The sequence below is a fragment of the Sciurus carolinensis genome, chromosome 13 (genome assembly GCF_902686445.1).
Source record: "Sciurus carolinensis chromosome 13, mSciCar1.2, whole genome shotgun sequence".
NCBI classification, from domain to species: Eukaryota; Metazoa; Chordata; class Mammalia; order Rodentia; family Sciuridae; genus Sciurus; species Sciurus carolinensis.
The window spans coordinates 24,500,661-24,521,930 of NC_062225.1; the positions used below are offsets into that span (position 1 = coordinate 24,500,661).

At 42.0% G+C, this 21,270-nt stretch overlaps 1 protein-coding gene across 1 annotated transcript; it reads left to right on the forward strand.

The window, feature by feature from the left end:
- Positions 1-4,064: 4,064 nt before the first annotated feature.
- Positions 4,065-9,669, forward strand: LOC124963639 (sepiapterin reductase-like). The gene is made up of 3 exons (XM_047523434.1): positions 4,065-4,421; positions 5,605-5,895; positions 8,676-9,669. The coding sequence occupies exons 1-3, from the start codon at positions 4,100-4,102 to the stop codon at positions 8,855-8,857; spliced, it is 795 nt and encodes a 264-aa protein (XP_047379390.1). The 5' UTR covers positions 4,065-4,099; the 3' UTR covers positions 8,858-9,669.
- The last annotated feature ends 11,601 nt before the right edge of the window (positions 9,670-21,270 follow it).

Consider the following 21,270-nt stretch of genomic DNA (forward strand, 5'->3'; position numbering starts at 1 on the left):
CAGGCAAACATATTGCTTAGTAAAAACAAATTTTTAAATTCTCACAAACCTCTTTCCTGAGTGCCCAAACTGATATGCTCACTAGACCACTCCTCAAAAATAAATTATTTAAACCCAGTCCCTTTCTTTGTTCAGTGGCTCATTTTCAATGAGAAAAGTGGGTCCACCGATGCCATTTCATCCCTACATTCCCTGTTCCTGTGTGCAACTTTGCTCCTGAATAAACAGCTGAGCTGATTTGTGAAGTTTGTGTCCGCCCTGGGCTTTTTGTGCTAATACCATAGGAGCTCATTTTCTGGATGTGAAATGGCCATCGGTTACAGATGGGATTTTAGTTTTATGGGGGTACAATGAGGGTGATTTAATCATTGGAAACTGTGGATGTGTCCTTTGCACAGTCAGGGGCTAGATATACACGTCAACACTTTAACTCAGGAAGGCAGTTGTAAAAAAGGTTGAAACTCATTGTTACCTGGAGAGATAGGAGCCCAGATCCAGAAGGATGAATACTCAAATCTCACCCACTGCTTTTCTTTCTCTGGAATTCATTGTTTCCCAGCATTTCTATAGTTACTGTGTATACATTTAGGACTAAATTGAAATGGAAGAAGGTCAAAGTCCAGAGCCCAGCATTCAGTATCCACCCCCTTCCTTCAGGGCCCATTGTTATTAGGAAAGGATATACTAGAGGTTAATGCTTGGCTAGTTTACCCTTCCTCCTCCCCAGCTGCACCCTCTCTCTGCTTTTCTTAGGGAGCTATCTTGTAGCAATATTACTTTCCATAACCCTTCATAGAACACCCCTGGTGTTGCTTGTGGCTGCAACGATGAGGTAGGACCAGTGGGTTACACCATCCCAGTGCCAACCCCTGAGGCATACCATGGAAAAGGAACTCAGTCTCTGTGCACTGAGTTCTAAGGAGAAGAGCTTTATTTGGGAGAGATGGAGCATTTGTCACATAGCAAGCTACTTCTGTCTCTATTGCGTAAAACACTGTCCTTTATATGCTTGCAGTTAAGCTAGCCGTACATCCTAAAAGTTAAGTCTTACATAAGAAGTTACTAGCCTATTTGGCAGATTATTGGTCGGTAACAGGAAGTAACAAACAATTCTGTGAACCCAGGAGATAACAGGCTCACAAGTCACAGAAGAGCTATTTTACCAAACGCAGAACATCCTGTTCACAGAGCACAGGATAAGAAGTATGGGGCCCTAGTTCCTGAGTGGCCTGAAAGGCACATGCCATGTTGACCTCCTTTGATGGGACACGGCAGAACCCTGGACTCCGAGGGCCTGTTTGGCATGTCTGTCTTCGACAGAATGCCACATAGGCCTCCTTCCAGAATTGAACCCTGGGTTCAATCCCCAGTATGCCAAGGCAGGAGGGGGACACAAAAAAGCCTCCTGAAGAGCTTTAATCAAGATTTCTAAATATTTACATTAAACCACTCTTGCTTTATTCGTTCTATTTTTTCTAAGTCATTTGAGAGTGTGTTGAAGATAGGATACCCCTTTACCTCTACATACCTCACTGTATTTTCCAAAAATATAACAACAGCTCACTAGTCAAAAGCAGGGAAAGATACAATGCTAGAAATTAATCCTACAGATCTTAGGCAACATTCAACAATTTCTCTACTAATGACCTTTATCAGAGTTAGGCTTTTAACACTATTTTTGTATATTTCTTACCTTTGTACCTTTAAAAACACTACTGCTGCACTGGTCATGTATGCTTGTAACCCCGGTGACTTCAAAGGCTGAGTTGGAAGGATCACAAATTCCAGGCCAGGCTCAGCAAATAGTGAGATCCTGTCTTCAAAATAAAACATACAGAGACAGGGGATGTAACTCTGTGATAAAGTGCCCCTGGGTTCAAGCCCTAGCACCAAAAAACAAAACAACAAAAGGGAAAAAATTCAGATAAGACTGGGGATGTAGCTCAGTTGGTAGAGTGTTCACCTAGCAAGCACAGGGCCACACACACACACACACACACACACACACACACACACGAAAAAAGGAATGATGCAAGGAAAAGAAATTAAAAGCCCACATTACTGTCAATTGCTACTGCAGTGGTTCCCAGACTTGTACATGAGAATCCTCTGGAGATCTTATTACAATTCCTCAGTTCAGCTCAGTGAGACCCCGTAGTTATGAAATTCCTCAGTGACTTCAATGTGTAAGCAGATTTAGGAAATTTTGTGCCACTTTCAAAGGAATTCTATGGGCTGTGTTGCCCCTGAGATATTACTTGTGGGACTGGCAGTGTGGGGACATGGTGGGGTAGCAGGAGGCAATAAGTATCTTCCTAGGAAGGGAAGAACTTTTGAGGCTCTGCAAGACTAAGCAAAACATTGCCCTTGGGGGCTTTTCCCAAATGACTCCCATAGAAGCACCTATTTCCAAAGAGTGGATTTCTGACTTTCAGTCATCTCTCATCGTTCCCTCCTTTTCTTCAAAGGCTGGCACAGAGCAGGAGTTCCACAAATGTCCAGAGAACTCAAGGATGAGATTACTTTCACAGACCTGTTTTCTCTGGCCCGGATGCCTCCTGGGCCACTCCCATCCTGCCTGGATCACTCCACCTTTGGCCCACCTTCTGGTCACATAGGCAGGATGGGAGGAGGAGAGGCCATGAGAACAAAGGAAATCTACAATGTATAAAGGGGGCAGGACACCCCCACTTCCTTGGCAACCCAGCTGTGGGCCCCTTGTCGGCAGAGAAGTCTATCTCTGTTCTATTCTTTGACAGAAACCTGCTTTCTACCCTTGCCTTGGTGTTTCTCGGGTGTTCAATCTTCACATCTAGGGAACTGGAACTAGGCCCTCACTGATTCTCATCACCAGTATCTAATCATAATTTCTGATATCATACTTCACACAATGATGTACACACATAGGTGACAGAAAGACTAAGAAAGGGGTGAGAAGGCCACAAGGTACAAAATGCTGAGTCAGGAGCACAGGATGAGAGAGAAACCCAGAGTCAAAGAGTCACTGTAGGTGGTCAGAGAAGGATTTTAATGACCCCATGCTGCACAGTTGTCAAAGCAGAGGGTGCCAAAGCATGCAGGACAGTAGTTTCAGTTTCAGAGTGTCCTAAGTGAGCCTTGGGTGGTCATCATGGGCAGGGGAAAACATGCTCTGCTGAAGCCCCAGGACAGAGGATCATGGCTGTGCTGATTTTCCTGGGCAAGGGTCAGGGTACAACTCCCTGTGTCCTGTCTCAGGCGAGTCCTCCCTTTATGGGTCTTTTATAGGTGAGGAGGTTACACCTGAGGAGTTTGATTCACTCCCATGTCTGGTGTTCCTGATATGATTTGGATGTCCATGTGTCCAGGTACTTCTTGATTTACTTTGCTAATTGGCACATATAAGGAGTTTACCAATTTGTGCCTTAATGTCCTGCCGGGCTGAAGGTGGTGGTATCCTTTTACAAACAAGGTCTAGAGTCATTCTACCTTGGCACTTGAACTTTAAATGGGCTGGCTCATGGCAAACTACCACTGTACAAAAAGGAGTAACTCAGGTTTAGGCACAGCCTGAAAACTTTCGTTCTATACATCATGGAGTAACTCAGAGCTGGGCACTGATTGCTTTGCACAGGGAGGGTGGCTAATAAGCCCAGCAGGTACCCCAACCCTACGCAGGCAGGGGCTTCCTTCAGGACTGGTCACGTCCAAGGATAGGAGGCCTGGAGCAAGGCGACCTACACTGGAGGAGGTCAGGAGTGCAAGGAAGTAGTGTGTGAAGCTGGAAGGAAATTGCACAGCCCTGTCCTAGCAGGTGGTTTAGCGGTTTAGCCATTTGGAGTGACACAGTGAGAAACAGGAGCGCTGGGAACCCTGCCAACAGTTTGGGACCAGCTCCCATCCCTTCCTGGTTGGTTACCTAATCGCTTAGGCTCCTGTCAAACCTGCACTCCGATTTCTCCAACTGTGACACCAGCGACCTAGGCAATCAGTTCCAGCACTGGGAACCTGAAAACTCAGGTTTCGTCTCCGCCCTGCTCCGCGGCTCCTCCCACTGTCTCCGCCCCTTCCAAGGCCTTAAGGCTCTGGGATCCCTCTACAGCCAGCGGAGATCAGCGGCATGGAAGGTGGGATCAGCAAGGAAGGCGGCTTCGGCCGCACACTGTGCGTGCTCACAGGGGCCTCCCGTGGCTTCGGCCGCTCGCTGGCCACACTCCTGGCCCGGCTGCTGTCACCCGGCTCGGTGTTGCTCCCAACCGCCCGCAACCAGGAGGCGCTCAGGCAGCTGGAGGCAGAGCTGGTGGCGGAGCATCCTGGCCTGCGCGTGGTGCCGGTGCCCGCCGACCTGGGCTCGGACGCCGGCTTGCAGCAGCTGCTCGGAGCCCTGCGCGACCTCCCCAGACCCGAAGGGCTTCAGCGCCTGCTGCTTATAAACAATGCGGGTGAGACGGGGCGGCGGCTTCTGCATTTAAGCGGTCCCTCCCCACCCCGCTGGGGACAGTTAGGGCGATTCCTAGGTGGGCAGACTAGGCGGCCAAGAGTCGAGAGTACGGGTATTTCAGCTGTTGCCTGAAAGTTCAGTCCTTATTCCGGATGCCAATCCTATAAGGAGGACAAGGTTTTGAGAAGAGGAGAAAGGTTTATTGCTTTGATAGCAAAGGAGAAACACAGGGGACTCCTGTCCGAAAGCTGTGATTCTGCCCATCAGCAGGAACTGGGGACTTTTAAAGTGGTAATTCAAGGCTGCATTTCATGTATTCTCTGTTTATTTGGGAGATAGTCATTTCTGAGACCTTCTGGTACCATCCCAAAGCCTGGATTACTTAGTTTCTGTGGTGGGAAAATCTGCCTAAGATGGGGAAAAAGGCAATCGAGTTTTTTGTTTGTTTGTTTGTTTGTTTGGTTGGTTTTCTGTTTGTTTTTTTCCCGAGATTTGGGAGGAGTAGAGAGACAGGAAGAGAAAAAAAAAATGTCTATTTTAAATAAAATGAGTTGCAGTGGCAGAGCAGCAAAGGCTATATTCAAAGCATAAAGTGGATCTCATTTACACAACCTCAGGGGCACACAGAGGCCTAATGTACAGGAGGAAGGCCAGGTGCCCTCAGAGCTGCCGCCCCTCGTCCTGACAACGGATTGCCCAATTAAGTTTTCTAAAGTGTCCATAGAACTTTTCAGAACTCCTTGCGCAGCGCCCTCTAGCGATGGACTGAGTCAAAGCATGGAGTCCTCAAATTGCCTTGCTTCTCCAAACTCCCCCTAGAGCTTGCCCCAGAGGCCCTGACTACCCAATGCCAGAGCAAGGCCAGTGCATTGTCGGTGGGCAGCCTGGGTGGGGGGTCTCCTCCCCACTAGTTAGTCTTTCTGCAGAGCTGGAGAAGCAGGAAACGCCTCGAGAAGTGCTAAGCGGTTGCTTGCTCTAGATCTGGATGTGAAGGGCTTCTCTGGAGGAAATGGAGCAGGGCTGTGGGGGGAGAAAGCCCCTGCCATGTTGGGTGGCTTCTTTTGCTTTCCACACCCTGAGGTGCTGGGGATTGAACCCAGGGCCTCTCCTGTGCTAGGCAAGTGCTCTACCACAAGGCTACCTACTGGTGCTTCACTGAGTTATTTCTACCTCTTGTTTTTCAGCCACTCTTGGGGATGTTTCCAAAGGCTTCCTGAACCTGGGTGACCCAGCAGAAGCAAACAGCTACTGGGCTATGAACTTGACTTCCACACTCTGCCTGACTTCCAGCCTCCTGAAGGCCTTTCCAGAACATCCTGGCTTGAGCAGGACTGTGGTTAACATCTCATCCATCTGTGCCCTGAAGCCCTACAAGGGCTGGGCATTGTACTGTGCAGGGAAGGCTGCCCGTACAATGATGTTCCAGGTCCTGGCTGCAGAGGAACCTAGTGTGAGGGTGCTGAGCTATGACCCAGGTAGGTGGAAAGTGCTACCATCACTGTTCCCAGAACTGGCTGGTTCCTCACTGTGGATTGGACAAAGGGCCTATCTCCTTTCTCCATGAGAAAGGACCAACAAAGTATTTTGTACCTGACTCCTGACCCTCACCCTTCAGGTGAAACGTGGATTCCAAGGAAGTAGAGCTAGCAGGAGCAGGGGATGCAGAGAGAGTAGGGAGTTGCTGGGACTACAGGTGGGACAGGGAAGCCCGAGATATTAGATGAAGTTTGGGAGAACAGTGGGGATTGAATTCTGGGCCCCAAGCTTCCCTCTTCATGTGAAATGGGAAAGATGCTACCTGTCTCCCAGGGAGCTAAAGGAGGTAGTGCCTGTGGAAACGACCCTCAGCAGTGAAGTACTGTCTAATTGCTACAACTTCTACTTGTTCCATGGGACTTGTCACACTGTGTTACCTCCCTAGGTGTACCTGATGGGAACCCCTGTTCATCTGTGTGCCCAGCAGCTAGCTAGCAAAGCTAGCTTGGGGTGGGTCTGCAGGGCATGTTAACTGAGTGACTTGCAGACAGATGTTGTTGAGTGGTGAGAGTCTAGGCTGAACTGGGCCAGAACCCTGGGGATGGGGGATGCTGGGATGATTAAGATGGTTCCCTGTGCTCATGGAAGTTGAAAGGTATGGGGTCTTGAGACACCTGGTCTGGTGTCTGCCCTCTCCACCCAGATACCACAGTGCCAGGGCCTTTATTCTAGACTTGCAGTTCCTGGAGTTAGAAGGTGTGACAGAGCTGTGGTCTAATGTCTGAGCAGCTTAGGTAGAGATGCAGGTTTGTGTCCTGGGGACAGAGATATAGAGTGGGTTCCACAAAGCCCGGATGTGACAAGACCAGGATTCTACCCTGCTTCCAATGTGTGATCAGCACCGTGTCTACTTCTCATGTTCTCCATGCTCCACCCCACAGACCCACGTAGGGATTCTGGAGCCAACATCCCAGCTCATCACCTGCAGTTCAGCCTAGAGCTCACTCAGACCACATGACCAAATGTCACTTATAGCTAGGAGCTGAGATGGCATATGGCCACATGGCTAGGTTCACTGTCAGGAGTCTGGGCATTGTGAGAGAGCTGAGACTTGTAGGAGCTCCCCAGGGCCTAAACAAAGGCAGAGACCAGTCTGAGTGTCATTTCATTGTCTGGAAGGGTGTTTTAACAGGTGTCCAAAGGTAGAGTGGGCTGTTTGGAAAGGTAGTGTGTCCCTTGTCATCAGGATGCACCCACGATTGGAAGGTGTTTGAAAATCAGGAAGGTGATGCTCTTTCCAGGTCTGAGATTCTGTGAATTTCTGTCCCTCAGGATCATTAACTCCAAATTCTGTTGTGATTCCCCTGTGGAGAATAGAACGTGCACACAAGAGTTCATGAAGGGGAAGGCTTCCTTTTGGATGGGGAGACCAGGAATGGCTTTACTGGAGGTAGCTGGACTCAGTGTTGTCCCATGGTGTTGTGTGGATGTTCGCAGGTTAGACATGTCCCAGAAGTGCAGGTAAAGGAGGGAAAGTGTGTTAGGCCTTGCAGTTTGGCTGGAAGATGGATGTGCACAGAGGGGAGCAGGTAAGGGGACCTTGAGTTCTTGGACAGGCTCTTGGGAAGCCCCATTCAGCAGATAATGGGTATTATACTTTAGAGAAATTAGATTATAGCCCAAGAGTGAAGCAGGGAGAGAGAACCAGGGCTTCGTGAGCAGTAAGGGCCTGGTTGTCAGGGTACACAGGGGCAGAAGGGTCCTGCCTGGTGCCTGGTTGGCTGTGGGCACAGGGAGACAAGGAAGAGGGCACAGGGGTCTAATTAATTAATTAATTAATTTTCATTAACTTTTTTAAAAGAATACTTTTATTTTATTCACTTATTTTTATGTGGTGCTGCTGAGTATTGAAAGTACCTCACATGTGTTAGGCAAGTGTCTGCCACACAGCTACAGCCCCAACCCTAACTTTTTTTTGACAGTGATTTTTCTTTATAAAGAAGTCTTTCATACATGTCTATAGGGTAATAATTTCTGTCTCACAATCTACTGTCATTCCCCTCTGCACCCACCCACCCTCCCCTTACTACCTTCTGTACAATCCAAAATTCCTTCATCTTCCCTATCCATCCCCCACTATGGGTCAGCATCTGCTTATCAGAGAAAACATTTGGGCCTTTGGTTTTGGGATTGGCTTATTTCACACAGCATGATAGTCTCCAGTTCCATCCATTTACCTGCAAATGCCATAATTCCATTCCTTTTAAGGCTGAGTAATATTCCATTGGGTATATACCACATTTTTTTTTTATCCATTCATCTGTTGAAGGGCATCTAGGTTGGTTCCAGAGTTTCGCTATTGTGAATTGAACTGCTATAAACATTGAGCACAGGGGTTTTAAATACTTCATTGGTAAAATTGAGAAAGTCAAGAGAAGGTGCTACAGGCCTAGAGTTGGTAAGTATGTACTTAGGATATGCAAGGCCCTGAGCTTTGTCCCTACCACAACATTGAAACCACAAATGAAAGAGAGTGAAGGTCCTGCTTCATGAGGGGTGATAGTGACAGGGAGATTGGTTGATGGAGACCATATTTGTTGTGGTTTTGCAATTTGAGTCTGAAACTCAGTAGTGACACAGTGGGGTGTTTGGTCACTCTGATCACACCTTTCAGCCAAGATGAGGTGTTGCCTCTAGCCAGACCTCACTCAGCCCCATTCTCCAAATACATAGCAGGGACCCATGACCTTCTGACTGTCTTCTGCTTTTTATCCTGCAGGTGTCATGGAAACAGACATGCAGCGGTTGGCTCGGGAGACCTCAGTGTATCCAGAATTACGAAAAAAGCTACAGGATATGAAGACAAATGGGGAGCTGGTGGATTGCAGGATATCAGCCCAGAAGCTGCTGGACTTGCTGCAAACAGACACATTTGAGTCAGGAGCCCATGTGTCCTTCTAGTAAATAGCTTGTGTCCTTGTCTTCTTGGGCCTTTTGGTCTCTACTTTTGGGCACACCCCAGGAGCCCTGTCACTGCCCACATCCCTTCACACAGGCCCTGACAACCTGCCTAAAGCAGACAACCACTCATGCCTACTGCCCTGTCCTCAAAGGCAGCCAGTGGGAGTGGCTGGTGTCACCAGTTGTCAGGATCTGTGTCATGCAGCCTGGATGATAAGGAGCTTGGAGGGAGGTCATGGGTGTTGTAGTTCTCCAGCCCCAGGAATAGAATTTTAGGGATGGGAAGAGCAGGAAAAGCAGCTGAAACACTGAAGAGACAAGTTTGGGGTCTCGCCCTCAGCTGGTCCATGGGAAAGGAGAGAGTGATCTGCTGTGAAGAGGGAGGGCCCAGCAGATTCATAGGTGGCCTGCAGGGAAAGAGGACAGAGCAGGTTGCAGCCCACACAGACACTCCTTGCTCAGGGTGAGGGGCCCTTGTGTTGAATTTCCTGTCCTCACCTGATGCCTTCTTCCTTTAGAACCCACCTTCCCCCAAGGCTGGGAGTTTATGTAGGAGAAGAAGCAGACACACAGAAAAGGTGGCCCAGTCTTCATGACTGCCTGCTTCCCTCTCCTAGAGGCTCCTAGTGTGATTACAGGTGTGCTGCACCGTGCCCAGTCTTCCTTAAGGGCTTGTTCACAATTCATTTTTCTCTCTGAACACCAAAAAGAAACAAAACAAAAACAAAAACAACAAACAAACAAAAACAACCCACAAAGAAGTACCCCACTTTCCCAAGAAAGGAATCAAAATAAAGAACCTGAGTACCTACTTGGTTGTTGTTTTTACTATTGTGTTTAGTAAAGGGGATTGAACTCAGGGGTGCTGTACCATGGAGCTACATCCCAAGCCCTTTTTATTTTTTATTTCGAGACAGGGTCTTGCTAAGTTGTCAAGGCTTGCCTTGAACTTGTGATCCTCCTGCCTCAGCCTCCTGGGATTACAGATGCGCACCACCACACCTGGTTAGAACTTGAGTAAATGGAAGATGTGGTGTAATAAAAATGTAGATAACCAGTGAGAACAGAAAAGAAGTGTGTTGAAATAATTTTTGTTTCCATGCTGTTGAAAGAGTGAAGGTATCAAAATTAACTCATCAAGGAGAAGACATAATGTATAAAGCAAAATGCTGAGTCAGAAGGCTGTGCTGTCGTTTGGATATGAAGTGTTTTCCAGAGTCTCACATGACAAACAGGCTTGGTCGCCAGAGTGTGGTGCTGTTGGGAGATGGTTAGAAACTGATGGGTGGAGCCTAATGAAGGGAATTTAGTTGAGGGGAGGAACTTGCTCTTGAGTGTGGGTCTGGGGACCCAGGTCCCTTCCTCTTCTTTGCTTTCCATCCACCGTGAGGTGCATGGGTTTCCTCCACTAAGCACTTCCTTATTAAGGGCCCAGAGGCAACTGGGCCAAGAAACCATGAGACAAATCTGTCCTTTTAACTGTATTTCTCAGCTATTTTCTCACCATGGTAGAACTGACTAACACAGGATACATGAATTTTGTTTTTCCAGTACTGGGATTGAACCATGGCCACTCTACCACTGAGCTATATCTCTACTGTTTTTAATTTTTATTTTGGGACAAATTCTCACCAAGATGTTCAGAGGGGCCTCAGACTTGTAATCCTGAGCCTCCCGAGTTGCTGGAATTCCAGGTGTGTGCGACGGTGCCTAGCACCTACATAAATTAAAAAAAAAACAAACCTTGGAATCTGAGAAGGTATGGAGGAAGGGATTAAATGTGCTGAATCTCTCATAACATGGAGGGACTAATAGCAATAATAATCTGTAGTATGTGTTGAATCATGATAAATCTATCAGTGCTTTATATCTTAGTGGCTTTGCTCCACCCTCTATTAATATAAGAATTGTTTGCTGGGCATGATGGCATGACCTCTAATCCCAGTGGTTCAGGAGCTTAAGGCAGGAGGATTGCAAGTTTAAAGGCAGCCTTAGCAACCAAGCAAGGCCCTAAGCAACTTCGTGTGATCTTGCCTCAAAAAAAACCTTTTTTTTTAGAAGGGTTGGAAATAGGGCTCAGTAATTAAGTGCCCCTTGGTTCAATCTTGTGTGTGTGTGTGTGTATGAATTGTTTGAATTCTCATTATTATAACTCCAGAGCTTGCCTGTTTCCTGGTTCATGGTAGGCATTCAACAAGTATTTGTGCAATGTTTAATTAAAATATTTAATAAAGGAAACAAGGTTCAAAGATCTTATATGACCTGGCAAAGACTGCACAAATAAAGGCAAAGATTATAACTGAGTGTCCAAAGTACAAAGTCCTATTGTTTTCCCAACACATAATGCTTTGTTTAGTTTGGTGTGTGCGTGCTTTCAGGAACCTAACCTGCAGCCTCACACATGCTAGGCAAGCCTGCTACCATTGAGCCACATCCCCAGTCCAATGGTTTGATTTTAATGTTGATATTGACAGAAAAACACAAGTGTGTGCATTTATACTTTTATTTCAAAAAGCAATTGTCAGTATACTTAAAGTAGAATTGCAACTTCCAAACCAATAAGAGAGAAAGTAAGTATAACAAAAGAAACTTGATTCAGCTCATCACTTTCTCTACTACAGCAAACACGATCTCCACCATATTAACCTAGAGAATCAGCCTGAGGTGGGTGGGAGAAAAAATTGACATAGTGAGCAAGGAACAGATTCTAGCAGAAACCCATGATCTGAGAGTCCATCTTTCTTCATCTTTCCCATCAAAGATCCTTGACCCGTCCATCTCCCATGGGGGTAAAATTCTATGAGCACAATTCACTGATCTTTCCCTTAGTTTTACATACTAATAATGGATGACATTAATCTTCAGTCCTTTGGCATCTCTTCCATTAAATTAGAATTGCTTTCTCATAGTTTATATTAGAAAGTTGTCCAACACACTAAAGCAAACCAGATCTTGTTACTTTTCTTTCGGAAACATCCTAAGCACAAAAGCCAGTGTGAAGGTGTTCACAAAAATGAAGGGCAGGATCTGGTGGGATCTGTCCTCAATTGGATGGAGAACCACTCCTTTCAGATTGGGCGTGGACCATGACACCAGCTACCAATTTTAGGATATTTCTTGACTTCTATCTCTAAAAAAGGGTGCTAGTGGTAATTGCTTTGTGGCTTAGTAAATTAATCTGTTGATGATTTTCAAATATCAAAGCCAATAGCCTGGTAATTAAGAGATATTTTGAGTGAAAAAAAAAAAAAAGAAAGAAAGAAAAAGAAGATTGAGTAAAGAATAAATGAACAAAAAGAACCCTCAAAGAAGCCTAGAAATAGGAAGTCTAAAAGAAAAACGGGCAAAGAGCATGAACAGCTGACGGGGTAAGAAAAACAATGCACAACCTGGGGCTGAGGTATAGCCTGTGGTAGAGCATTTGCTGCACACCTGAGGCCCTGATCCCCATTCCCAGCACCGCGACTAAAGTACAACCTTCCTAAAATCCAAAGAACCAAAAGAAGGCTGGGTGTGTAGCTCAGGGAAGAATGTCTGCCTAGCATGTGTAAGACCCCAGGTTCAATCCCCCACCATGAAAAAGAAAAAGAAAAAAATTAACGTAGTGAAATAGACATGCTTTTCTAAGTTGGAGTTTATACTTGTTTCAGTCTTTTAAAATCTCATTTTGACACTATCTGTTAAAATGAAGAATATTCCAGTCCTTTTATCAGTTTCTCAGGGCTGTAAAAATTATTTTCTTTTATAAAAATTGTTCAAACATTTGGGGCTCATGTATCTTTATAATCAGACTGGCAATGGGACCGTTCCCATTTCTGTATCAAACATACCAAAAAGAGCGACAATTTTAAAACGGGTGTCATTGTACCCATAAGCCAGATTCGATACTAAAATATATATCAAGGTTTTGCCTCCCCTTGCTTTATCTGTTTTCTTCTTCTCTGTGTGTTTGTGTTACTGGAATATCTTAAGCAAATCCCAGATTTTGTGTCTTTTGTCTAAAAACTTGGATCATTTTCCTATATAATCATATGCCATTGTTATGCCTGAATTAAAATTAAATCATTGATATCAATTAATACCCAGTCCATATTGAAATTTACTTAACTATATGAAAATGTGTTTTTACATTGATTTGGTTGAATCAGGATTCATACATATATGAATGGATGCATTTTTTGATACCAGAGATTGAACCTAGGTCCCTTAACTGCTGAGTCATATCCCTAGTCCCTTTGCATGTTTTGAGACAGGGACTCACTAATGACTGAGGCTGGTCTCAAACTTGTAATCCTCTTGCCTCAGCCTCCTTAGTCACGGATTACAGGCATGGGTCACCTCACCAGGGATAAAATCTCTATTTTGAATTTAACTGTAATGTCCCTAATATAAAGTAACCCCTCCCTTCTTTTTTTGTTTGCCATTGACTCACAGAAACTCATCACCTGGCCTATAGAAAGTCTCATGTTCTGCATTTTTCCTGCTTTCTTAATTTATTTTTCAGTTCCCAACTCCTGAGCACTCTAAAGTGTTGCTGAGGACTTTACATTGCATCACATTAAAAGGCACCTAATACAGACCCTGAACTTCAGATAAGAGTGACTTTTTTTTTTTTTTTAAACAGTGCTGGAGATTGAACCCAGGGCCTTGTGCTTGGGAGGCAAGCACTCTACCAAATGAGCTATATCCCCAGCCTAAGAATGACCTTTGAACTCTTTTACCCAGTGAGTTCAGATGAGAAACTCCTGTCTCTCCCTCTGTTGTACAATTCCCCTGAACTTTTCATCTAATTGTTCACTCATTGATCTTTGCTGAATCCATTATTTCATTAGGGGTTACAAAATAGTAATGTTTTTCCTTCTGTATTTTATGCTACATTCATTAGCCAAATTTTTTCTATAAAATATTCCTGATCAACTAAATCCAATATGTAACAGTGGTCCACTTTACGCTTTGAATATAACCCTTGCTGCTCTGCCACTGCAACTGATTTTTTAATGGACATGTTTCTTTTTCTTCCTCTCTCCCTGTTCCTTCCTAATCTCTCTCTCCCTCATCTCAGGGGAAATAGGATTAACTTTCTTCTCCGTTTTAGGCAGATTTATCTATCCCTGAGTACACACCCACCATAGGAGTAAACTAATCAACACTTTGGGGATGGTACCAGAAGGTCTCAGAAATGACTATCTCCTCAATTAACAAGTGAATTACAACTCCCCCAGAGAACACATGGAATGTAGCCACTGAATCACCTCTTTAAAAGCCCCCTGTTCCTGCTATTGGGCAGAATCACTGCCTTTGGGACAGTAGACCCCTGTGTTTCTGCTTTGCTAGCAAAGCAATAAACCTTCTATTTCCTTTTTTTCAAAACTGGGTCCTTGTTATTGGATTGACATCGGGAATAAGGACTGAACTTTCAGCAACATGAACACTTCAGCAAATCTCCTTGACTTAGTTCTTGTTTTTTGATTGAATTTTAAGTATGGTTGACTTTGTAAACTTTGTTTTTCTACTTGAATTGAAATTTTCTATTAGCATATGCACTGAAGATAATGCCCCAATATTTTCAAAAACTATGTAAAATTTGCCATACAATTTTTTAAACAGTCTTAATTTTCTATAACATCTCTGAGGTAAAAGGGAAACTTTGATTTCATCTCTTCCAACAATCACAAATGGTAAAATCTGTTTTAAGGAGGTATTATGATATATTACATTGTACATAATGGGTTTTTTTTTTTTTTTTTTTTTTGGAGTGGGGGATTGGTGTGGATACCCAGAAAAACATGTCCTCAGGTCCAAGCTGAGACACTGAGGTTGTCATTTTCATTCATACATCCAATATAAGGCTCCAAAACACAGGGATTGTGCTTTTTTTTACTTTTATTTATTCATTTTTCATTATCTTTTTTTGACAGCAATAATTTTTTTTTATTTTTATACATGTATACAGGGTAATAATGTCTGTCTCAACCTATCATCCTTCCCATTCCCACCACCCCACCCCTCCACTCACTCCCCTGTACAATATAGTTTCTTCATTCTTCCCTACCCACCCCACACTGTGGATTAGTATCTGCTTATCAGAGATAACATTCGGCCTTTGGATTTTGGGGATTGACTTATTTCACTTAGCATGATACTCTCCAATTCCATCTATTTACCCGCAAATGCCATAGTTTCATTCATCTTTAAGGCTGAGTATTTGTGTACATGTACCACATTTTCTTTATCCTTTCACCTGTTGAAGTGCATCTAAGTTGGTTCCATAGTTTTGCGGTCATGGACTGAACTGCTATAAACATTGATGTGGCTGTGTCACTGTAGTATGCTGATTTTAAGTCCTTTGGATAAAAACCGAGGAGTGAGATAGCTGGGTCAAGCGGTGGTACCACTTCAAGTTTTCTTAGGATTCTCCATACTACTTTCCAAAGTGGTCGTACCAATCTGCAGTCCCACCAACAATGTATAAGTATAACTTTTTCTCCCACATCCTTGCCAACACTTATTATTGCTTGTATTATTGCCATTCTGCCTGGAGTGAGATAAAATCTTAGAGCAGTTTCGATTTGAACTTCACTAGTTGCAAGAGATGATGAACATTTTTCATGTTTCTTAATTGATTGTATTTCTTCTTCTGTGAAGTGTCTTTTCAGTTCCTTAGCCCATTAATTGATTGGGTTATTTAATTTTTTTTTTTTTTTGGTATTAAGTTTTATTAGTTCTTTATATATCCTGGAGATTAGTTCTCTATCTGAGGTACATGTGGTAAAGACTTTTTCCCTTTCTGTAGACTCTTTCTTCACAATATTGATTGTTTTCTTTTCTAAGAAGAAGCCTTTTAGTTGAATCCATTCCATTTATTGATTCTTAATTTTACTTCTTGCACTTTTGGAGTCTTGTTAAGGAGGTCAGGTCCTAAGCCGACATGATGAAAATTTGGGCCTACTTTTTCTTCTATTCGGCACAGAGTCTCTGTTCTAGTGCCTAAATCTTTGATCCACTTTGAGTTGATTTTTGTGCAGGGTGAGAGATAGAGGTTTAATTTCATTTTGTTACATATGGATTTCCAGTTTTCCCAGCAGCATTTGTTACAGGTTTTCTTTTCACCAATAAATATTTTTGGCACCTTTGTTTATTTAGCATGAGATAACCAAATTTATGTGGTTTTCCTCTGTGTCTTCTATATTGTACCATTGGTCTATAGGTCTATTTTTGTGCCAATACCATGCCATTTTTGTTACTATTGCTCTGTAGTTTAGTTTAAGGTTTTGTAGTATGATGCCTCCTTCTTGCTAAGGATTGCCTTGGCTATTCTGGGTCTCTTATTTTTCCAAATGAATTTCTTGATTGATTTTTCTATTTGTATGAAGAATGTTATTGGGATTTTAATAGGATTGCATTTAATCTTTATAACACTTTTGGTAGTAAGGCCTTTTTGAGAATACTAATTCTGCCTATCCAAGAGCATGGGAGATCGTTCCAACTTCTAAGGTCTTCTTCAATTCTTTCTTTAGTGTTCTGTAGTTTTTATAGCAGATATCGTTCACCTCTTTTGTTAGATTTATTCCCAAGTATTTTATTTTTGTTGAGGCTATTGTGAATGGGGCAGTTTTCCTAATTTCTCCTGCAATGGATTCGTCACTTATGTACAGATATACATTTGATTCATGCATATTGATTTTATATCCTGCTACTTTGCTAAATTCATTTATGAGTTCTAAAAGTATTCTGGTGGAATTGTTTTGGATCTTCTAAATATAGAATCATGTCATCAGCAAATAGTGATAGTTTGAGTTCTTCTTTTTCTATTCATATTATTTTAATTTTTTTCATCTAATTGCTCTGGTTAGGGCTTCAAGGATAATGTTGATAGAAGTGGAGAAAGAGAGCATCTCTGTCTTGTTCCAGTTTTCAGGGGGAGTGCTTTCAATTTTTCTCCATTTAGAATGATGTTGACCTCAGGCTTATCATAGGTAGCTTCTAAAATGTTAAAGTATGTTCCTACTACCTCTAGGTTTTCTAGTGTTTTGAACATGAAGAGGTGCTGTATTTTGTCAAATACTTTCTCTGGGTCTTTTGAGATAATCATATGATTCTCGTCTTTTTGTCTATTGATGTGATGTATTACATTTATCGATTTCTCTATGTTGAACCAACCTTACATTCCAAGGATGAGCCCCACTTGACTGTGGTGCACTATCTTTTTAACGTATTTTTGCATGTGATTTGCCAGAATTTTATTGAAAATTTTTGCATCTATGTTCGTGAGGGATATTGGTCTGAATTTTCTTTCCTTGATGTGTATTTGTCTGGTTTTCATATAAGGGTGATACTGGTCTCATAGAATGAGTTTGGAAGTGTTCCCTCCTTTCCTATTTCATGGAATAATTTGAGGAGTGTTGGTATTAATTCTTCTTTAAAGGTCTCTTGTAGAACTCGGCTGAGAATCTGTCTGTTCCTGGGCTTTTCTTGGTTGGTAAGGCTTTTGATGGTGTCTTCTATTTCATTGCTTGGAATTGATCTGTTTAAGTTGTGTATGTCCTCCTGCATCAGTTTGGATAGGTCACATGTCTCTAGAAATTTGTCTATGTCTTTGAGTTTTTCTATTTTATTTGAGCATAAATTTTCAAATTAGTATCTAATTATCTTCTGTATTTCAGTCATACCCATCATGATAGTTCTTTTTTCATCCCAAGTTTTAGTAATTTGAGTTTTCCCACTCTTTCTCTATGTTGGTGTGGCTAAGGGTTTATCAATTTTATTTATTTTTTCAAAGAATAACTTTTTGCTTTGTCAATTTTTTGAATTGTTTCTTTGGTTTCAATTTCATTGATTTTAACTCTGATTTTAATTATTTCCTGTCTTCTGCTGCTTTGGGTGTTGATTTGTTCTTCTTTTTCTAGGCTTTGAGATGTAATGTCAGGTCATTTATTTGTTGACTTTTTATTCTTTTAATATATGGGCTCAAAGTATTGAACTTTCCTCTTAGCTCTGCCATCATAGTGTCCCAGAGATTTTTTTTTTTCAGTACTGGGGATTGAACCCAGGGCCTTGTGCTTACAAGGTAAGCACTCTACCAACTGAGCTATCTCCCCAGCTGTCCCAGAGATTTTGATATGTCGTATCAATGTTCTCATTTACCTTTAAGTATTTTTTCATTTCTTCCTTGATTTCTTTTTTTAATCAAATCATCATTCAATAGCATGTTATTTAGTCTCCATGTATTGGAGTATCTTCTATTTTTTTATTTTATTGTTGATTTATAGTTTCATCCCCTTATCATCTGATAGAATGCAGGGTAGGATTTCTATTTTTTGTATGTGTGTGTGGTTTATTGAGAGTTGGTTTGTGGCATAACATATGGTCTATTTTAGAGAAGGATTCATATGCTGCTCAGAAGATAGTGTATTTGCTTGATGATGGATGAAATATATATATATGTTCATTAAGTCTAAATCACTGATCGTATCATTAAATTCTATAGTTTCTTTGTTTAGTTTTTTTTGTGGAAGATCTATCCAGTGGTGAGAGATGTGTGTTAAAGTCACCCAGTATTATTGTTTTTGATTCTTGAAATTGAGAAGGGTTTGTTTGATGTACGTAGATGCTCCATTGTTTGGGGCATATATATTTACAATGTTTGTGTCTTGTTGGTGTATGTTCTACTTTATCCCTTCTGACTAACTTTGGTTTGAAGTCCACTTTGTCTGATATGAGGATGGAAATTCCTTCTTGTTTACACAGTTATGTGAGTGATATATATTTCTCAACCTTTCACCTTCAGTCTGTGGATGTCTTTTCCTAGGAAGTGTGTCTCTTGAAGACAGCATATTGTTGTTGTTTTTTTTAAATTCAATCTTCCAGTCTATGTCTTTTGATTGATGAGCTTAGGCCATAACATTCAAGGTTATTATTGAGATATGATTTGTATTCTGTCATTTTGGCTTCTTTTTGGTTTTTAACTTGACTTTGTTTCTTCTTTGATTGAATTTTCCTCTAGTGTAGTTCCTCCCTTTGCTGGTTTTCACTGTTTTTGTTTTGTTTTGTTTTGTTTTGTTTTTTTCATTTCCTCCTCACGGAATATTTTGCTGAGAAATCTGAAGCCACATTTTGCTGGATATAAAATTCTTGGTTGGCATCCATTTTCTTTTTTCTTTTTTTTTTTTTTTATTGTAAACAAATGGGATACATTTCCTGTTTCTCTGTACAAACAGTTTCTCTGTTTGTACATGGAGTCAAGGCATACCATTTGTGTAATCATTAATTTACATAGAGTAATGTTGTTATTTTTTTCCTCCCCCCCACCCCTCCCACCCCTCTTTTCCCTCTATACAGTCCTTCCTTCCTCCATTCTTGCCCCCCTCCTTAACCCTAACACTAAACCTAACCCTAACCCTAACGCTAACCCCTCCCACCCCCCATTATATGTCATCATCCGCTTATCAGTGAGATCACATTCGTCCTTTAGTTTTTTGAGATTGGTTTATCTCACTTAGCATGATATTCTCCAATTTCATCCATTTGCCTGCAAATGCCGCCATCCATTTTCTTTCAGAGTTTGATATATGTTATTCCAGGACTTCCTGGCATTGAGGGTCTGTGTGGAGAAATCAGCTGAGATCTGAATTGGTTTCTCCCTATATGTAATTTGATTTTTTTTTCTTGCAGCCTTTAAAATTCTGTCCTTATTCTGTATATTAGTCATTCTCATTATAGTGTAACTTGGTGTTGGTCTTCTGTAGTTTTGTACATTTGGGGTCCTGTAAGCTCTCGTAGTTGACTTTCCATTTCATTCTTTACATTTGGGAAGGTTTCTGATGTCATTGAAAAGATTGTGCATTCCTTTGGTTTGTATCTGCATGCCTTCTTCTATTCTGATAAATCTTAAATTTGGTCTTTTCATGTTATCCCATATTTCTTAGAAGTTCTGTTCATGGTTTCTGACCATCTCTGTGCAGTCAACTTTATTTTCAAGAGTATATTTTTTGTCATCATTGTCTGAGGTTCTGTCTTCCAAGTGGTCTAGTCTGTTGGTGATACTTTCCATTGAATTTTTAACTTGATTTTTTGTTTCCTTCATTTTGAAGATCTCTGCTTCATTCCTTTTTACAATCTTTTCCTCTTTATTGAAGTGATCTTTTGCTTCCTGTATTTTCTCTCCAATACCATCCTTTATTTTGAAGATCAATCTAACTATGTATTTTCTAAACTCCTCTGACATTTCTTCTACTGTGTTGTCTATGGATTCTATTATTGGAAGATCTTGGTTTGTTTGAAGCACTTTGTTCCCTTGCTTTCTTTTTCTCTGAGTTTCTTCCCTCGTGTTTTTTTTTTTTATTCATTGTACACAAATGGGGTGAAATTTTCATTTCTCTGGTTGCATACAAAGTAGAGTCACACCATTTGTTTAATCATACATGTACATAGGGTAATGATGCTTGTCTCATTCCATTATCTTTCCTTCCCCCGACCCTTCCCCACCCCTCATTTCCCTCTACACAATACATCCTTCCTTCATTCTTCCCTTATCCCCTCCCCCCATTATGTATCATCATCTACTTACGTTCCCTTGTATTTTCATGTTGTTTGTGTGTCTTCCCATCTAGTGGTATGGAGTTGAGGCAGTAAAGATTCTCCCCTATAGTCTTTTAGTGTCCCTGAATGCTTCTAGTACCTCACCTCTAAGGGGGAGACCAATATTAACAGCATCCAATGCAAATGATGTACCACCTTAAAACGAGTGGTTCCTATTAAGGTGTTTACAGTTTTGTCACAATAGACAGAAAAACAGTGCTCAATTATTATGTACAATATAAACAGTAAGTTTGTTAAAAGCGTTTACCATTTCAGTGATGGACAATGAGGGAACAGAAGTAGAGTAAGATGTGATGTTTATGAGAGAGAGGGAGAGAAGATAGAGATAAAAATTTATAGTAAGAGCAAGGGAGGAATTAATAGAGGTTGGCTGTTAGTACGAGAGAAGTGAGAAAGAGAATCCAGGGAGACAGGCAAGTAGGTGAGAGAAAAAACATGTACAGATTTTTTTTAAAAAAAAGCAAAAATATAAGAATACACAACAAAACGGTCATACACTATTCAGACAACCCATTCCTCAATAAATTGATGCATGAAAAATATTTGGATTCAAAGATGCTAGAGGTGTGAGAGAGAGAGGGCGAAAAAAGGGAAAAAAAAAGGAGGAAAGTCTCAACAGATAATTGAATGATTGCTTTCATTGACTTTCAAAAATGCTCTCAGCTTCCCTTCTCCACCGAGAAGCGTTGTCTGAAGTTTGACGTTAGTTTCACTCTAGTTGATGCCATACTGGTTGGGTGGGTGAACCGATAGCAAGATGCCCTAACACCCTTACAGTCTTCCCTCCCATCGTAGCTGGCCCCTTCTGTCCCCAC